Raw genomic sequence first — 20,597 nt, 5'->3', positions numbered from 1 at the left:
CTGGATGGTCTACCTTCCAGAAAAGCTGCAAATTTTGATTTTCATACCTTCCTTCTGTAGGGGACAGCTCCTTCAAATCCTCTAGGCAGGGCTTCACATTCAAGAGTTTTTTGTACAGAGCCAAGGGAAAGTGAAGGTCTACCACTGTGAAATTGTAGATTGCAAGACCACATATGATGCCAATCAAGTGAAACCAGTTGTGTTCTACAAAACACTGCAAAACCACACAGAGAAATCCTGATGAGACACACTGTCACTGGTGCAATGCACAGTACCCTTTCCTACATGCACTAAGAAGCCAGACACTGCTTTTCCAACAGGGACAGAGTCAGAGAGCTCCCATCAGGTGCCACTTTGGTTGTAAATTTATTGGTGGTGTGTGGCACAAAAATGAAGCTTCAAAAACCATGCTCTATTACTTTTGTAAGCCATGATCACTGTGGAAACAGCAGCTTTCCATCTTACCTGCCTTTTAGTTCCTTTTCAAACACCTCTGCGTTTAGACACTATAACAGTGCTTCAGTGTTTACTGTCTTTGTACTGCAAGAAAATGTGTTAACAATCCTCTCCCTGTTACCCACCCTATTTTCTATTAAAAGCTTTTGCATGAGCACAGTTCTAGCCAGGCAGACACAGCAGCAGAGGTGCTAGCACAGGCCTCCTTCTCCTCACACACTGACTCTCACTGCTGTGTCAGTCGCAGACTGACTGCCCACGTTCGTTAAATGTTCCCAACACACGACTCATTTTCAGTGCTTACACTGTCATCACTCCTGGTGCCAAAAGATTGTTTTATAGCACTGGCATTAGGAGTGAATGCTCTATAATACTGTTTACAAGTTACTGAAGATACCAGGCCACTTCCTTCCCTGTAACGCCCCCAGCAGGACAGCCACACCTCAAGGGAAGACTGGCCATGTCATTTCCCACCTTGCTATCTATGGAGGTGAGGAAAAGGACATAAACCACCATCTCCAGCCATCTGACAGGTACAGATCTTGCACTCCACACTCTTCCAAAACCAACAACCTTCCACTACAGGCCATGTTCCTTGCTGCTTAAGAGCCTCCTCATACAAAGCATTAACAACTTTAGATCCTGAAGGCAATAGTGATGCATGGCTAAGTGGATTGGCTGCAATTATGTGAACAGCAAGGGAGGCACAAACTTTAATGCCATTACCACCTAAACCTCTCATTCTGTAAAACAGCACATGACCACCACACTCATGATAATAAGAGCTCTATTACCTGTCACCTGACCCTTAATACAAGTTTTATTATGGGATAAGAAAAAAGAGAGAGAGCCAACTCTTTAACAGGCACAACCATCACCATTCTACTAAGGTTAATGGACCTATTTACACTAACTGAAAATAGAGTTCACATTGTATCATGAGCAGAAAATGAGAGGAAGAACACTTCTTTCCCATAGCTTGCCACTAACTTCCTTGTCATTTAAATGCAGCATATTATTCCAACCTGTATGTACAGAGGGCAAGGGCTTACCGTGTCTGAAAACCACAGCAGGTTTGACTCTGGGTAGTAAGTGAACATGCCATAGATGGGGTTGAGCAGTTCTTTCAACAACAGGAGGAAAAATTCCTTTGTCACTCCTCCAGCATCAACAGCTTCCTCACCATCAAAGATGACCTGTAGAAAAAGCAGATCATGACAGGGACGCAGAGCTGAGACTGAGTGAATCAGACCTCTCTCTAACTGAGAGCTATGCAAAGCAATCTGACCAACATGCCCAAACCCACGGTAACCCATGAGCTCATTTCAGTGCTCTGCCTGCAGGGACAGAAAGGGAACAGGGGGGGCAAATCAGGTACTTTGAGAATGTTTAAATCCTCATGAAAACCACAAATAACCACCTGTCGCCCCAACAATCAAAGCAGCAGCATGACAGCAGCTACTGAAGATTGTAGCAATCTCTCAGAGATTAAACACATCCTATTGTAAACAGCCTACTCCTGCAGAAGGGCAAAACAGAGATTGCATAACAGCACAAAATGCTTCCTCCCCTGGCCCTTGAACACTCAACACGCCAGGAGAAGAGAGCAAACCCTGTGCTTGCCTTCTTGTAAACTATCCGCTGCCAAAGCACTCCAGGAGTCAGAAAAACACAGTCCCTGCACTGACTAGACCAAAAGTTCCTGTGTTGAACACTTACGGAGAAGTTACTGCACACTGGTGAAGAGGTAATGGGAATGGCTGAAAGGCTGCAGAAATGTTTGCCAAATAAGAGGGTGCTAAAGATATGGGGGAGACTTACTTTGAGAGGTTTTTTCAAGTCAATGTCTGAATGGATGCTCAACTCCCTTAAAGCATCACCAACTAAGTTACTCCTGCGAACGTGAAGTACCAGGAAAGGGCTTCTGGCCAGCAGAGGCTCCAGGGTGAGAAGCATGAAGACATTCTGCAAATTTGCACCATTTATTGCAACCTGCAAATAAAAGAGAAGTGAAAAGCAGCCTATGCCTAAGCCTTTTTTTCTCCCTATGAAAGGAAAACAGTTAACCACTATATGCCTGGGGTTCCTTTCTGCCTTTTTGGTTTCTCCAGGGCTGAAGAATCCCATGCTCCCTCTGTACTGTGTGCCTGTATGCCCTGCTTACACAGGTCCCAGTGCCCAACACTGTGCCCATCTCAGGAGGCACCTGTGTGAGCAGTGCCTGGTGCTGGGACATTCCACTGGCACAGAGGCCAGCTGCCCTTGTCACAGCCTGGCTGTGAGCTGGCTTGGCTGCCACCTACAGGGTGCTGGAGCTGGACACTCACTGTCAGCACACTCCTGGAGGGCCCAGGGCTGTGCCCCTCACTGCCCCTGGGTGGGTGGGCTGCTGCCTGCAACCACAAACAGCATCAGCAGCTGGTCTACAACATCTCATCTCACTGTTAGAAGGAACAACCACTCCTGCAGCAGGCAGAAATTTCAAAACAAGTGTCTACTTACCTGAATGTCTGTCTACTTATCCAGTCTTACAGCTCCTCTCCTTACTCCTTATCCTTGGATTATCATAAATAATAACTACCCCTTCCCTGTACAGTTTAAATTTCCACCACATGCATATCTGGCAGTTCTGATGTTGCCAGACAAACATTTTGAAGGGAAAGACACCAAGCACTGCCTCTGCAGTATCCAGGGCAAAGAGATTGCTACACTCCAGCTTCACTGCTCTCCTGTATCATGGAAACAATAAAGTGTTGCATACACCAGCTCCCAATTAACACCCTTTCCATGGAGGCACCATTGCAAAAAGCAGAGAAAAAGAAATGTGTCAGGAAAACAGAGAGAGAATGATTACCTGCATCTGTAATTCTGCATCTGTCTGTAACATCTTGGTCTTAGCTTGAGCATCAAAGATGAAAGGGTAAGAGCAGAGAGTCACAGCATCCTGCAAGAAAGACAGGCAAGACTTGTTCCTATCCATAGCTTCCAGAGCACTTCTCTAAATAAGAACATTTTAATAATTTAAATAAGAACAATCTTTAAACAATTTTCTTACCTGCATGATGGACGGCCTTACTTTCTGTGAAAGAAAAAGAGAAGTATGAAAATCTTTTACTCTTTCAATTTTGTGTCTCGTGGGTTTTTTGGATGGACTAGTCCAAAGGTGACCCAAAGTAAATTTTCCTCCTTTGGGACCAACAACCTATTTTTCTTCCTCTTAAAGAAAAGCATGGGAACTTCCTTCTCAAGAAAATGCACAAGTCTAATTCAAAACATGAACATCAAACATTACTAAGAGGACTGACTGGCATAGAATCCTGTGTTGGTCTGCCATGCGTGAAATTTGCTCTTATGAAGAATAACAAATGCAGAAACCATATGAAACAACAGGAGAGACCATAAGGCCACTACCTGGTGATACAAGAACACCCCTGCAATGCATATTATTCATCATTAGGCATATTGACACATTTTTAACTATCCCTTACATAAATTTAAGTCAGTACTTTATTGTTCTGCTCACTAAAGGTAAGTACAGCAGCACTATTTAAATGATGGAAAGTAGAGGATGGGGGCACAGCACACACAACACTTACAAAGCCCATGAAAACACACACAAAAGTTATCACTACAGTTCAGGTTTTACTCTTGCAGCATCCCAGATGTTTTTTGGTGTTTTTTTTACACTTGAGATTCCTTTCCTTGCTATGATTAAATAATCTCACTGGGTTCCCACACAGCATATTCCAGCCCTCAGTTTAGTTATCTCCTTTCTTACAGATGGGAAAGTGAGACATAAAAGAGGTGAAGGGTCTTACCCAAGATCACCCAGCAGGTTACTGGAAGAGCCAGGAACAGAACCCACATCTCCTGAGGCTTGGTTCAGTCCCCTAGCCAGAACGCCACACTGCCTCCTCTTACAGAGCAACATTTTAACATCACTGGCTACATTATTCACAATACCTGCCTAAACAGCAGAAGTAAAGGGCAAAAATTATCATTTTAGAATACAGGACTTGGCTCCTGAGGTCTTGATTACATTAAAAGGATCCAGTGACTGAATTAATCACCTCGTGCAAAGACTGAATGGAATTCACAGCAACAATCACAGAGACTGTTGCAATCTTTAGTTAAATATTGCTAGCTCCAACTCTTTTGACAGCCTTTTTATTTTTAGGTCAATTTTGTAAAGCACTCAGATCTGAGATATTTAACATACAGAAGCTCCTATACTGAATATATTATGCTCTGACTAAGGATATTGGAAATACAGATCTACAGCCAGAGACACAAACATGGACAGCTATTTCATGACTATACATAAAACCTCTTACCATTCCAGCCTGGTGCAAAAACCACATGAGATAATCCTCCTGAATGTCCACCAAGCTGGAAATCTCAGGGATATAAAACTTATCATATTCCACGTGTTTAACCTTCTGATTCACCTAGTGAAGAGAACAGATGGAAATATTTGACATATTTTAACATATTTTTCAGGTTTGCTTTCATAAATTCAGTTGTGCAACAAAAGGACCCAGAATGTTCTACAAACAATATACAATCTCTTACATTTTGGCACAAACCAAGAAGAATCAAATAGAACCTCTTTATAACTTATTTTAGTTCCCTCTCTTCCTCACCCAACCACCCTGCAACAACACAGTGACAGCAGAGACCATCAAGGGACAGGTATTTGTGATGCCATTCTTTAGGGTAACTTTATTTCTAGTCTTTGAGACAGGACTAAACAATCTTCAAGAACCTTGGACTCAGGAAAGCCACTGACATCTCTCCCACGTTGTGACTGGACAGACAGCTCACGACTGCCCAAGGGCAGACAGGACTGAATCATCCTGAGCCAACACATGCCCAGGCTTTCCTCTCACCTTGTGGAGTTTCTCCAGAAGCCTGAGAGCAGCTGTAATGTAGCTGCTGAACAGGACTGGGATCAGCAGCGTCTTCCTTCCACTGAGGAGGTAAACCACTGCACCTTTGTAGAGGTCCACAAGCCTGAGGAAATATCTTGGGCACACCTGAGACCACCAGTTATCTGGAAAGCAGAGGACATCAATACAAACCTCAATCAAAGGCCAGAGTATCCCCTAAATAAGGGGTTACACATGAAAAAAAGGGGAATACACCTGAAGACTTTAAAAAACCTTCCCCATTCCTGCCCTAGCTGTAGCAACAGGAAAGTGAGGCAGAGTCATCGAAATACCAGAAACTGAAAAGCTTGTCCCTTTCCACTCCCATCCAGCCACACCAGTCATTACCCAGCCCAAACCCTGATCAGGGTGACAGCCTGAACTGGAAGTTTTTCAGTCTTTAATTCAAGACACTGTTTCAAGTACCTGGCATTCGGGATACCATGATCCTGCGGGCAAACACCTGTCTCACAGGAGTGACAAGCACAGAGCTGCCTGGCAATTCTCTGTAGCACCAGACTTTTCTAGCAGGGGTCTCCTGGCACATATGCACTAAAGGATTAACTCCCCCTCTTTAGAGAGGCTGATTTCTTTCTTGCCATGGACAGGTAACCCTTACTTTCCCCTGAAGGGACACTGACTATTAGCTTCTTTCCTAGAGCCAATCACCTGCAGAGTAAAAGCTGGAGCCTAGGATTCTTTTGGAGGTCTGCACTGCATAGCATTTTACATGATAATATCAGGTTTAGTACAAAAAAGCCTTAAGAAACACAGTAAGATAACAAGAACAGCAGTATCTTAACAAATGTGAGTAACATCACTAAGCAGCATATGTTCTGTCCAGTTTAAAATAAGCTCAGAGGAAAATATATTAGAAATTAAAAGACTCAGAAGTGGGAGAGGAGTTTAAATGTTCAGCTTAGTAACAGATCAAGGTTTGTCTGCATCTTGTAGAGGACAAAATAATTTAATATTATATTTAGTATTCTTTTTTTACCTTATACAGGAAAGATATTCTGAAGTGATCAATAGCTGATCAAATTTAAGAGAATAGGATAATTTAATCTTCATGTTATACAAAAATCTGTGTTTCTGTATAGAAATGCAAATTTATCTGGAACTGAGTCTCTGAATGTGGGTAAAGTAGATAAGGTAAATTAGATCAACCTCCCTAGTAAGTGTTCTTTGTAATTATATTTTACTTCTAAATTAAAACAATTTTTAAATGACACTTACCAAGCACTTTGCTGGGGTTGGTGTCCAGGCGCAAAATAGCCATTGCTAGAGGAAGGGTCAGAGAGATGTAATACTTGGAGTCTTGGAATGGTGGGAATTCTGGGAGAATCAGATAGATCCTCATTGCCTCAACATCGGGTGGAGAGCTGGACAGTTGAGGAATCAAAAAGCTTTCAAAGCTCTTCAGTATCTAGAGAGAAAACAAAACAAAAAAGACAACTTATCCTGGGGGATAGAGCACCTACAATGTAGACAGTGTTTAAGGGCTGATGAAATGGTAAAAGCCTGTTTTAAAAGTCAAACCCAGAGTGAAAACTTCAAAACCTATAAATATTATAGCTAAAAGTGGCAAGGGGAACATGTATGCTTTTATCCCACAGCTCTGCACTTGTGAAAGAAATTCTCTGAGAATAAGTTATACAACCATAAAGTACTCAACTCCTGACAGACACATAATAATTACAAATAAAACATACACAGAGTTTATTTCAGCAGACATTCAAGTATAAAGTTTTTAAATAAAAGACATTTCTGAGGAGGTCAAAATCAGCCCAGGTCAAAGGAGAGGTACCATTAAGTGTCTGGATTTCAGATTTGCAATACAACCTTGGCCAAACAATGGTGCTGGTACTTCCATGTTAGAGAGGCACAAAAGTTCTAATTTTCCCCTCTGGACATCTAAATCTCAGAAGTGCAATACCTGCTCTAGGAGAATGGAGTGCTGGGAGTTCATCAGCTTCTCAAACAGCACTCTCGTGGAGTTCAGATCAATCCCTGGGATCTTTGGACTGGTTTTAAAATGTTCATCGATTCTTTAAAAAAGAAGTCACAGACAGGCATAAGATTAAGGAAGAGACCCTATTACCTGTGTATTGACACGGCATGAGAGCAAGCAATAGAGAAATGAGCACTAGAGAATTCCTAAGACTAGAAACAAAGACTCTCCCTTCCAAATTCCTCCAGGCCTCAGTTAGGGCTGGGATTCTTGCAGAGAAACACTTCACCAAAGTCTCTGGTGTCCCCTGGACTCCTTCACTGACTTAAGAGCACTGTAGTAGACACCCTGAAGGGGAAGGCAGCTATTAAGGACAGAATGCATTTGTCAGTTTGATGGTGTAACCACATGAGGAGCTGAACACAGCCTGCTGTGGTACGATGGCTATTCCCATAAAAGCACAGGCTCCAGGCTGGAATCAGCTCCCCCCAGACACACTGTGGTACAGAGCACCTGGGGCTGTGCTCTGCAAAGGCAGTGCTGGCTGTGCTCAGGCACACAGCCATGGAAAAGCTGCTCTCCCATCTAATCCTGTAAAGCAAGCAGGCCTACATGGCCTTAGGACACAGGAGGGATGCACTGGGGGTACTTCTGTCAAGTGCACCTGACATGAGACTTCATGTATAAAGGTACATAGTTAAATACAGCCTCATTTAAGCCTTCAGAATTTAACATTCACTTGGCTGAAGATTCTCTAGAGAAGTTAAGTCCTGCACTAGCGAAGACACCACTGAAGTGGAAGAACAACTGTATTTGGCTGATGAAGCCATAAACTCCACTCATTTCCACATTCAAAGGAGACGTGAGACTATTTAAAGTGACTCAGCAACTTGCATACCTCAACAAGGGTTTTAAACCAACATGACACAACTCTCCTGATGCAATAACATGTCACAACACTAGAGAAGAAACCACTGGACAAGCAGAAAAACACCAGAATAATTAGCAAACTATCTTCAAGCTGCTCTTGGAATGTATTACGCAAGGATTACTCAGAGTAAGTTTTTCTTCACCTAGTTACAGGTCATTTACTCACCACATCACCAGAAAAATTTCTCCTCCTCCTCATCTTATGCTGTTGCCTCCTCAACATTTACAGACACAGCCAAGTCTTCCCAACCCACAGCCTTTGACTCAGCTATGTGTCTTACAACCTTGTCCCCACCTATTGTGGGTTACACCCGTTTGAAATTCCTCCTTTTGCAAGCAGAGCCACAAAACTTTCCAGGTGTGATGTCACCTAAAAGGAAAGCACTTCCTTGTTGCCCCTGATGTATTTTCAAGAGCAGCCTGTGTTGAAGTATATTTTCACAAGCACCAGCTAGCTCAGCTGGGTGAGAGACTATTCAGATACCTGGCATCCCTAATTTCCCTTAATGTCTGATTCCTATCCCTCTCTTTAAAGACATTGGTATCTGCTTCATAAGGAAGAGTAACAGTTGTGGCACCTCTAAGATCTCTGTGCCACTTACAGTACACTCACCATGCACTCTCTTAGACCACTTGCCTTCCTTACCCAGCTCTGACCACCCCACCCCTTTAGGGAACATCCTCTGCCCTCATCTCCTGCCTGATCCAAAAAAAAAATCAAATCCCACTGCAGAAGTGAGTGAAGCAATGGGATTCCAGTCTGCATCAAGGGAAAGCCATACATCTGGAAACGTGGCACTTACTTCTTCTCCAAGAAGCTTCCATTCCAGCAGGCAGCTGAGGACAGTATCTGAACAACATTACTGATTGCAGCAGGAAGAGAAAAGAAAACAGAGATATAGGTTATGAATGGATGCCTCAGTAAACCTCTTCATCTCTCTTCCCTTCCTTTCATGGGACACAATGTCAGGATAACCCCTTTAGAGGCACAGAGGGCAAGACTTCATTCAGGATCATGTAAGGTCCCTCTTGGAAAGGAGGAGTTAGTGCCTCCTTTCCACCTATTCTGCCTCTCTCATGGCAAGCACACTGGGGAAAGAACTTAATCAGTCTGCTCACAAGTTCTTGTTGCTTCTCATGAATTTTAAGCAAACAATGCAGGACAACTTTAAAATCAAGTTCCCACCCACCATCTGCAATGATGAGGCAGCCTCAAATTCCTCTGGTTTTGCTCAGAAGCTCTCACCTGGCAGCCTTGTGACTGGCAAGTCCTCCCCTTGGAAACGACCAAGAACCACACTTGAAAAGGTTGCTAAATTTCAAGTGAAAGCATGGCACGGAAGCCAACAAAACTATTTCAATAGAACTTTCAACAAAAGGCTTGTCCAGTGCCACAATACCTACTTGACAGAATTAGAACTGTTCTTTTCTAAAAGCTTTTGCCTCCAGACATCTATAGTTTCATCATTTATTAAACAGGTGTAACGTGTTTCATTTATGGTCCGGAAATCATCAGCAGGCAAGGAATTCTGTGAGAAGATACAGATTTCAGCAAAGACAAGGCCAGTAAAACAATTCCTTCCTATCCATAATCTCTGTTTTAATAAATAACTGATAGCTTCCTTAGTGGGGTCTCTGAAAAGGTTTAGTGAGAAGTTTTGCGGCATTACTAACAAGTCCAAAAGGGAAGGTATGAAAAAATTTGAAGGGAAAAAAAGATCCTCAAATACATTTAAAAAAAAGGAAAAAAAATCAAAATATCATTTCCTAGATGTACCAAAGCCCTTGTAAATACTGTCATATGTAACTACAGCCTTAGTACAGTTATTTTAGACTTACTTCCATGCCTCAAAGTTTATCCCAAACTCCTCTTGACAGAAAAAAGACAGAAGTGGGAAAACCAATTCAGCATTCAGCCCTCCATCCAGCACTGACTGACAAAATCCCATTGTATGTAGCTGATGGCCCTACACACCAACCATGCAGAAGCCAGTGCCACAGGTGGAAAGCAGCCCCCTGCTTCCAATCTGCAAAGACTGGATTCCCCTCCCTGCTGATTAAACTGCAATCAGTGTCTTCCCAATGGCTTTGATGTGCCTCCAAAGAAAGGCAACTTTCAGCCAGTGAAGTTGGAAATCCCTGTAACAACTGTCAGAGCTGGTAAGGTTTGTAAGGCAGAATGGAGTCCAAAGAAATACTTCCATTCCGGAAGATTTTAGTAAAAACAAAAGCTGTGTTGTGAATGCTGGGACAGGGGAGAAGACTTGAAAAGAGACTTCCATTTGGTTTACCTCGTATTTGGAGCAAAGCACAAAAGTTTGGTCTCCTCCAGAGAAGATATGTTTAACAATGTGGTATTTACAGGCATCTGTTTGAGAAAGACACAGCTGTGTTAGAGGCTGATGGATGCAAGACTCCATTTATACTTTCTCCCCTCCCATTTGCACTGCCAGTACAACTACAAGGAGCACCTGGGTCCTTCAAAGGCCCTGCTGAAATCAGCTGGCACTCAAGCACTGTAGCACTTTCATAAGAGGTACACAGGAGGGGAAGGTTGTCATTTTTAAACTGCAATAGGGGCTTTAAAGAGAGAACAAAGTGTTTGGAACAGTATTAGTAAAGTATGAGTACAATTTCATGAAGTCTCAAGATTGTCAGATGCTGAGGTCTGCCACAAAAAGAGAAAGGGAGATAGCACACATTAACAGAGAGAGCAAAAGGTCACTCAGAAATGACCACATGGGGGACAACAGGATGGGTTTCTTTTGGCATTTACAGAAATTTCACAGAACAATGTTAAGATGTCGTTAGACAGCCACGGGTGAAGTTATTTATGTCCATCTGCCATTTCAAATCGAGCACAGTACATACCAGGTTTCCCTGAGAGTTGCCCATTGTGAGCCGCCCAGTGACCCTTGACAGGAGAGGGACACTTCACATTGCAAGTGTGCCCTGTTCCCAGCTGGCCTCTTGTTCCACAGCCAAATGCATAGATCATTCCTGAAGAAGGCACAAAGGCTAAAGTGTGATGTCTGTAAGAGATGGGTACAGAGTTTGGGCCTTGTTTAGCAATAAATTCAAAATAAAACAAAGACCAAAACCAAGGGAAAAAAAAAAACCAAACCCAACAACCAAACCAAATGCAACCTAGAACTTATTCTCATTTCTTCTAGGCCAGAAGCTGGTGCCAAGCAGCACCTTCACATGAGCACCAATGCCCAGTTTTTGCCACCTGATGGCACCAGTTTGTGGGATGGAGCCCTTTAGGTGGAAGGGACAAAGAGCAGCCTGTGCAGACAGGCAGCTGATATCAGGCTCACAGGATCAGCTTAGTAATTTGCTAAGCCTGTACATTTTGAAAGGCAACCACACAGCACCAGTGCTGCTAACTCACTTTTCATTAAAGAGGCTGGAAACTTGTGACCAAGGGGGCTTCTGCTCTAAAGTCTTGCTGAATTATTAAGTTGGGAAGGTATCTTTTACAGGTTAGAGTGCAAGGTACAACCCCAATTAAAAAACCATCTCGTTTAGAGGGTCTTAAAATTCTCATGGAAAGTAAGATTTAAATTCCTTTAGCTTTGATACACAGAATGCAGAAGCAGGACTATTTTCCCCTATTTGCATGACTCAGTACAGCATTAACCTCCACCAAAGAAAAGTTTCTGACTGCACACAGGACTCACCTGCCACAAGCAATCTGGGACACTTCACTGCCCATGAGCTCGAGAACTCTTCGGGGGTTCACCTCATCATTCATGGAGTCGTGGCCCAGCTGCCCGCAGGAACCTGCACCGAAGGTGAACACCCCTCCACTCTGTTAGCAAACCAAACAGCAGAGTCTCCATTTAGGGACCCAGAGCCCAGCAGCATCTCTCTGACTACAGATTCAGTATGAGCCCAAAGCTTAGGCAGAGACTGATGGGGATTTTCAAAAGATTCAGAAAAGAAAGTTGGGTTCTGCTAACGCAGCTTTCAAATAACCTACCCTGCCACCCATCAGAAACTAACAGAATTATCTTCAGGTTATCTCTGCACTGGACAAGCTCCTACAGAACTAGTTCTCTACAATGGTATTTTTCCCCACAGGAATCCCAAAGTCAGTTGTTTAATTCATTTCACAGTGGAAAACACCAAGGCTCCAAAACAGGAAGCAACAACCACAAAGTGGCAGAGCCGAGGCAAGAACTGAGCTGCTCTCTTTCAAACCCTAGCCCTGTCCTCTGACCAATAAATTATACACCACTAGGAAGCAGCATGTTTGGAACTGAAAACCTCTTGTAAATTGTTGTGACTGCTAATGTTAAATTCAAACACTCATTAATTTTAGCTTCCATCTTATTCTGATGCACATTATTACTCTATTTTCCAACAAAATGCTATTTTCACCGCTTTGGATGTGTGTGTGTTATTTTTTTTTTCATCCCAAAGGTATTCTTTTTAAGTTATTCACCTGAGTTTTGCTATTTGCTGCCATGGATTATTAACATCACCACCTGCAAAACCAGCAAAGGATTGTGCTGGCAATGATACTCAGAATAAATAATTAGGCTATACTTTCCACTTAGTTTCTTTTACTGGGGTCAGAAGGAATACAGTAAGTCGATCTGTGTTTTTCTCTACCATTACACAGAAAGCTACTGTGAGACCATCAGGCAGGTGAGACAGCGGCCAGGGCTCCCAGGTCAGCACCTTTACCTTTGTCAGGACTGCAGTGTGCTCCTCTCCACAGCTGATGTAAACAACCTTCTGAGAGCGCAGCAGCTTCACGTGGCACGGGGACTCTCGGTCTGCAACGAAGCCAAAGGAAATAAAGCAGCTGCTCCATCAACACAAGCCTGCATGTCCAAGAAAGGCACTGCCAGTCTGATTTTCAGACGTGGTGCATGACCACAAGGGAAATTTAACAACTGTGGAGAAAAAGGCCCCACATGGCCTTGAGTACTTCACTGCTGCTTTTCCCCTCAAATTCTTAAAAGGCTTGACTGACTCAAACGAAGTAGTCCAGAGCAAGAGTGCACATGTTGATTATCTTGTACAAATTCAACATGCAGCTGCTGTTTGGGAGACATGGTGAGTGCAGCCTAGATACACCCACCTTCAGCTTCATGCTCCACTTCACACTCCTCAGGGATGACTGCAAATATTTGTTTCGAAAACCTTATTTAAACCTTTTCCATATAGAACAACCCTGACACGTGGGAGACACTTGTGCAAGACACATGGTAAGCTGAATCCCAATGTGTATTTAAATACTCAGCTTTCCTTCTCTTGTCATCCTTTAAGCAGAAGATCTTCCTACTTGCAAAGGTTAATCACTACCAACCATTAAGTGATGCTTTTCTCCTCCACTCTGCCACCCCTAATCATTTAAAGTCTGTCTCCCAGGGATGAATACAGTAAAAATAAAAGCTAAGCACTTCAAGGAGCAGTAGGCACCCCAAAACAATTAGATATTAAGGGGAGCAGCTGCTTATTCCATACCACCAAAAAGTCAGGTTCCTACCTATAGAAGTTACCCATTTCTTAAGATTCTCACTTTAGGATTTGAGAGGTGCTTTTTTACTGGGTAGTGAGAGAAAAAGTCAAACTTCTGTGAGTTTAGAATTGAGAGCATATTTTTGATTTATCTTTTCCTGCATTTTAGCACTCTGATCTTTCTTTTCACAGGAATGACACCTCTCTCTACAGCATAATTGTTAATAATAACAGTGCTGCAGAATACCCATGTTTGCAGACCTTGCTGCTCATGTTTGACAAGTCTAATTCACACTGTCTTATCATGATTCACTTACCATAAATACCACATATTTACTACAATGCCAGGCACTGAGGGGGAAGCAGAATATGATCCCTGGCCAGCACCATCCCACAAGCTGATGCCTATTCTGTTCATTTAAGATTAGCCCCATGTCAGTGTAAGCCTCTCATATGTAAACTGCAGCTTTGTTTTAATTAGAAGCATTTATCTGCCAACCCACATGGAAAGGACACTGCTGCTCTTCGATTAGATCAGCCCTACTTTACAGACAGCACAAGGTAGCTAGGTGCATGCTAGGTATCACATCTACACTCAGAAACTTGCCTAGATACTGAAATCTGCACAGGAATTACGCAGTAACCAATAAGGAGGCTGATTTTAAGCTCCAAAGAAAACCTTCCATTAATTTGTTTTATTCCAAAAAGTTAAGAGTGTGTAAACAACAAGCAGAGGAGATCTGCGCTTTTCAGATTAGCACCTGAGAAAACTACCATTGGCCCTATGTGTCTGGTAAACTGTGCAACAAATAAACTAGACAACATTTTACAGTACTGAGATATTCAGTGTTGCCATAGTTTTGAAGCATATAGCTGCTCACCAGTCAAAATCATGCTGGGAAGTGAGGAGATGGGTTCAGCCTGCTGTTCTGCAGGGAAAACCTTTGCTCCAACCAACTTCAAACAAAATATTTTTGAGAAGAGGGAGGAAGAATATGAGCACTTTCTTTGATATTTGCACGTTGACACTCACACTTGAAAGACCTCTCTTTTTAACCCTCCTCACTTAAATTAACACCCACAAGGGGAAAGAACATGTTTCTGTTTCTACTAAGTATGAAAAGCCTGTAGAGACAGAGACTCTCTATGCCATCTCGTCCCAAGAGGAGCTGCTGAATGTTAAAGACCCACTCAGTAAAAATACACTGCCAATGCAACAGGAGACACCAGGCAAAGGAGTCTGTCCTTCCCTCACCTAGGAGCAGAATTTTCATACCTCGTTCATCACTTAGTCCCAGCTGTCCTGAGCTGTTCTTCCCCCAGCCAAACACAGCTCCTGAGAGAGAAAGGGCAAAACTGTGGGCTCCACCTGCAGCAACCTGAGCCAAAGGGATCCCATCTAGAGACTTGACACGCTGTGGACTGGCTTGGGAGGGACATTCTTTGCCCAAGCCCAGCTGACCGTAGCTGTTCTGCCCCCATGTGAAGAACTGGCCATCTGAAACAAGGAAGAAAAGAGAAAGTTAGCCAACAGAAAGACAAGTTTGCCAAAATTAAAAATAAACAGTCCTGGAGGCTTCGCTCCCACCCAAGCCTCATGATGAAAAGAAAAAAAGCAAAATCAAGAGAGACATTCTCTGCTAAAAAAAAAAAAGAGCCACCAGGCAAATGAATGCACAAGCAACTAAGTGCAAAACACAAAATACAACTGCTGCAACAAACAGTGCAACAAAAACAGTCCTCATTTCACATAAAAGAGTAACAGCCAAGGAAAATTTCAACACAAAGGAATTAATTACACACATTTTTCTAAATCAAGATGGAAAGCTTTCAAGCATTCCTGCCATCATTCAGCAGTAAGACAGTGGGTGGTCTGTGTGTAATGTTTTCTTTCTTCACAGTATTGGCAAAGCTCTTCCTCAATATTCATGGTACCTGATCCATTTTATAGCACCCCATTTGACCCAAAAGCAGTCAGAACATGGGATGTCCTTGATTTATTGTGCAGAAATATGCAGTCTTGGACACTGTGCAAAATGACAGCACAAATTTTCATAATTAATAACAGATGTTACAGTACCTGCTGCCAGAGCCAGGCAATGCCAATTTCCACAGGAAACCTGCAGTATCGTCTGTTGGTTCAATTTCTTTATCAACCTAAAGATGACAACATGATTTTAGAGTAAGCGTCCACAAAAACAGTATCACCTTAGACAAAAATTACCATTTCCACTCAGGTACTTGTTGTATACACACACACAAAATCCATGGGTTTGAGACTGAGGAACAGTGCCTTGAAGGCAATACAGATCCATATGTAATAGATGCAAATCTGTGGAGACCTCTAGACACTTAACTAGTAACTCAACTACATTTCCTGCTATAACACTGAATCCAACCATCTGGAAATGGTGAAAATAGCTGGTTCTTGGTGTCTCTTTCACTATTCTTTTTCAGGCACTGACATTTTTCATGCTGTTATTGGCCTACCGGATCCAGTGAATTACAGCACCAAACCCTCTTCAGTGCTTTGTACAGAAAATAGCAAGTCAAAGGTTCAAGTTATTCCACAAAAATGTTATTTTTAAAAAGGCACTATGCATTGCTATGCAAGCCTCTCTCTGTCTGTTTTATCAGAACCACATGCAAGTTAAGGACTGTCGTCCCACGGAGCCCTTCAGCTCAAACAATCTTTTGTCATTGAAACTCTTCTTTTAAATACTGTTTTGACAATGACAGCCATAGAAGAGACACATCCCAAACCTCTGCTCTGCACTGGATCTGCAGCTGCAGACCAAATGAGAGACTGCATCTGCTGTCAACACAGCATGATAAAACACCTTGAAGTACAAACAGCATTTCTGTTTTTAAATACTCTTTCATGCACCTCCTTTTTCTGTGCAGAACATTGTGGCATTTTTCATGGAAGAAGCTAAGCATGCTGCAATTTTCTTTTCCATCCCTCAGCCATCCATGGGCAGAAGGTCTGTTCAGCCCAAACCTCCTGAGGACTTGCAGAGCTCAGGGAGCAGCAGTGACAAGGAGAAGGAATCACCTTCATCCCAGCATGAGAAGGACCCTATTCCTGCCATACTGAGAGAAAGTGAGCAACCCCGACCAGGTCTCTGGTGTCGAGATGACCCCGAGGTGTTAGAAAGTCTCTTTCTCCCAGCCCTGAGGCCGAAGAAGAAGATGGGATTCCTTGGTTGTCATTCTCAAGGTTGTTTATTTTCTGTTATCTATAACATTCTTTCTCCATCCTGCCGAGGTCTGTCTGGCAGGTCGGGTTGAGCACACTGAGCAGTGTTATCTTTTTATACTAAAAACCACGTGTACTTTATTTAAAATAATTTTCCAATACCCATCACCTATTTTAGACAGTTTGCCTCGACTCTAAACCAATCCAAAGTGCCACTATCACAGCAGAAGATGGAAGCTAAGAAGAAACAGGAGGAAGGACAGGACACACCCAAATCTCTCCATCTTGCCTCCTGAACTCCCATTCTAAAACTCCAAAATTCTACTTTTTCATGTAGAAATTAACTATCATTCTACTTAAACTGTGACAAATTAACTAACATTCTACTTAAACTTCTGTGGCTCGTACATCTTCATACAAAGCTGGTAATTGTTTCCATGGGTTAAAATCAAAGGCACAGGTGTTTTTGACTCCGTGCCAAGGTCTCCGAGCCCCCTGCCAGGGTCTCGAGTCCTCCAGAGGAATTTCCTGGATTCCGACACAACCCTTGGTGAGCAACCCTCCAAGGAGCTTCCCTGAGGAAAGCTGACCCAGCTGCAGGCTTACCTTGGCACTGTCACTGCATCCTCTATGGTGGTGAGCCCCAGCTGCCCGTCGCTGCCCGCGCCCCAGGAGAAGAGCTGGCCCTGGTCACTGAGGGCCACGCTGTGCGACTCCCCACAGGCCACGTGCACGATGTGCTGCCCGGCCAGCGCCCCGATCGGCTCTGCGGGAACACAGGGACAACGTGATGCTCACAGCACCCATCCCACAGCCACACACGGACACCGGGCTGCGCAAATCCCCGCGCAAAGCCATTCAGGTGCCCTGATCCCCAGTTTAGTTTTAAAATGTGTCCTACAGGAGAAAAAGCACCAGGTTTACTGAAAATGTGTCACTGCTGAGCAGGGACAACGTCTCTGCTCACAGCACTCATCCCACAGCGACACACGGACATCAGGGCTGCGCAAATCCCCGTGCAAAGCCATTCAGGTGGGTGCCCCAATACCCAGTTTAGTTTTAAAACAGGAGAAAAAGCACCAGGTTTACTGAAAATGTGTCACTGCTGAGCTCTTCTGAAAGCCTGGTTTGAAGGTCACGGAAGGCAGGCAGGTATACATGCCTCAAGCACAACGGCAGCCAGCCTCAGAGACACAGGAAAATCTATCAGGTTATTCAGGAACAGATATCCCATATTTGATACCACTCAGTTTTGATTCAGGGATCACCCAACACTGAGAAGATAGCATAAAAAACATATTTGACCTTCCACAGCTCCCATGTCCTATGAAGATGAGTCATCCATAAAGCTGGATGTCATCCACAACCCATCCACCTCACCTTGATTTATTGCTTGATGGGTATGTGTTACAACGCCCTCCATGCTGACCTTGGAACAAGTCTGAACTTATCTGCCTATTACTATCACTGTCAAACACTCATTTTAAAAAAAGTACCATATAAAGGAAGTAAAATGAGACGAAGGAATAAAAATTTTTAAATAAATCATCACTCAAGTCCTCTGGAAGACAACCCACAATTGACTTTTCATCATTACATCACATTAGGCAACTGAAGCAGGTTTAAGAACTACTCTAAAAACATCTATAACCAAATCTTACTCATTTACACAACTTTTACAAAGGGGCATGAAAAAACATCTTGTTTTTCAATAAAACCACACAACTGATGGCAGGGTTCCCTGCACGCCAGAAAGAAGCAAAGTTGCTTTGCTTTTTTTTCCCCTGAACAAATACAAGTGTTCTAGGTTGATGAAGAAAGACTTCACCCTGTGAGCTACAAGGCAGTGATCAGTATTACTGAAATCCCACTTGCCTGGGGCATGAGAGGAAAGGGTCATTACATGTCATTCCATAAAAATGATACCCCACATCACAGGAATCCAGAAATCATTAACACACTTAGCACCAAAACCTGCTTACCAATTAATCTACGTGTCTTAAATGACTGTAGAAAAAGGTACCCCTAGGAGGGTTTGCCTTCTGTGTCTGGGAATGAGAAAATGAGGAGAAAAATCCCTAATGGATGTTTTTGAAGAAAAAGGTGACAGCTATTTAAATATGTATCCTAGCTGAGGAAAATGCCACCTGAACATTGCTTCATTTCACTCAAAATACTTCATGGCCACAGAGGTGCAGTTTACAAGTAACAAGCACACAAACATCTTAGGAGGGCTTGAGGCCTGCCACCCAGTAAAACCCTGCAGCTCTTTCCAGCAGCACTAATTTCACCCAGTCCCACTGCCAGTGCAGAGACACAGCCAGGTTTGAGGGTGGTAACTCAGTTTAGACACACAGCTTCCCACTTGGGCCCACAAGCACCCAGCTATAGCACTGCTTTGGCAGTCTGGTTCATGTTCATTTACATATATATATATATATAAATGAGGGAGCCTATTTTTATCTGAGAGCTCTAAACAACCAGCAGCTGTAAGGGCTGATCAAGGTCAATGACAGCCAGCAGACAAGGTGTCCCAGCAGCACGTGTGACTCTGGTCTCTTCCTCTCAGACAAACATTACCTGCTGCACAGTGCCCAACACACCATCTGAGGTTACACAGGTGTGTTTCTGCAACCACAAGGTCCAGAATTAAAGCTGCTGCTGGAGAGGATCACACCATCAAAAGGAGAGCAGACAAAGGCATCCACTTCTCCAAGGAAAACCCTTTGATTTATGAACCCATCACTTCACCCTTGCTGAAAGGGTGCACTGAGACTTGGCTGTTAGCCAGAGCACCTGAGCTCCCAAAAGTGGTCCCAAAGTCACCAGCCAGCCCCACTTCCAAAGCTGCTCCCTGCACACTGCCAAACACTCCATAGGACATCACAAGTCTGACAAAATAGCAAACATGGACAATATGGGATGCTTGGGCACCCACAGCAGACACTGCTTTGCTGCCTGAAGCCATGTGGAACACTTCCTGGGAAAGCAGTGTTTGCCACAGTAAGTCTTATTTCCTGCAGGAGCTGACCCTGAATCACAGAAGCACCTTGGGGAGGTGACAGAAGACTCCAGTGACCAAAGACTGGCATCAGGAGCTGGAGGAGGCAGAATTCTGACCACAGCAGTACAGCAAATAGAGAAAGAGTACCTTGAGGTATGTGGCTGCGGCGAGGACTTCACACATTGGGACACGGCGGGGACACCCAATAGGTCTGGAAATCCGAGGTTGTTTCAGTCCCCTCTGGCTCCATCTGAAGATAATTTTGGCAACACAAATGTGACCTTGCTCTATGTGCCATCCCAAAAGACAAATAAATACCAGCCTGTTTTGAAAGGCTGCCCTGTGTCACTGAACGCCTTCGGAGACTGCACTGCTCACCACTGGAACAGAGAACAGTCTCACCTGGACTCGCTGCATAACCACAGACAGAAAAAAGCCCATGCCTGCCTTGGAGGTGAAGCTCTTTGCCTTCAGAAAGGTGCATGTATGGCCCATCTTATCAGAATACAATCCTGAGACCTTGTCAATAGCAGTTCGCCTGAAAAGTCATGAAGAAATGTAAATGCCAAATAGTTTGAAGTTTTATACACTCAGACATGTTTCTTTCCAGAGATGGAAAAAAGCCATTCTTCTCCCGGGATCACAGGCTGCCCA

The 20,597-nt window shown here is 43.5% G+C and overlaps 1 protein-coding gene across 1 annotated transcript in view; it reads right to left on the bottom strand.

The window, feature by feature from the left end:
• Positions 1–20,597, bottom strand: part of HERC3 (HECT and RLD domain containing E3 ubiquitin protein ligase 3) — a 39,322-nt gene that overhangs the window by 7,514 nt on the left and 11,211 nt on the right. Inside the window, exons 2-19 of the mRNA XM_031066435.1 lie at positions 17,546–17,705; positions 15,821–15,897; positions 15,017–15,238; positions 12,961–13,052; positions 11,949–12,079; positions 11,137–11,297; positions 10,557–10,633; positions 9,670–9,794; positions 9,069–9,128; positions 7,321–7,432; positions 6,621–6,810; positions 5,346–5,509; positions 4,791–4,904; positions 3,512–3,535; positions 3,311–3,400; positions 2,278–2,448; positions 1,509–1,652; positions 22–214 (exon numbers count right to left, since the gene is read on the bottom strand). Of these exons, the coding sequence (XP_030922295.1) occupies positions 22–214; positions 1,509–1,652; positions 2,278–2,448; positions 3,311–3,400; positions 3,512–3,535; positions 4,791–4,904; positions 5,346–5,509; positions 6,621–6,810; positions 7,321–7,432; positions 9,069–9,128; positions 9,670–9,794; positions 10,557–10,633; positions 11,137–11,297; positions 11,949–12,079; positions 12,961–13,052; positions 15,017–15,238; positions 15,821–15,897; positions 17,546–17,705 (2,307 nt within the window). The remainder of the gene's footprint in view (positions 1–21; positions 215–1,508; positions 1,653–2,277; positions 2,449–3,310; positions 3,401–3,511; positions 3,536–4,790; positions 4,905–5,345; positions 5,510–6,620; positions 6,811–7,320; positions 7,433–9,068; positions 9,129–9,669; positions 9,795–10,556; positions 10,634–11,136; positions 11,298–11,948; positions 12,080–12,960; positions 13,053–15,016; positions 15,239–15,820; positions 15,898–17,545; positions 17,706–20,597) is intronic.

This window comes from Geospiza fortis, unplaced genomic scaffold (assembly GCF_000277835.1).
Source record: "Geospiza fortis unplaced genomic scaffold, GeoFor_1.0 scaffold11, whole genome shotgun sequence".
NCBI classification, from domain to species: Eukaryota; Metazoa; Chordata; class Aves; order Passeriformes; family Thraupidae; genus Geospiza; species Geospiza fortis.
The sequence above is the reverse complement of the archived record's forward strand: the minus strand, read 5'-3'. Positions and strand labels throughout refer to the sequence as shown.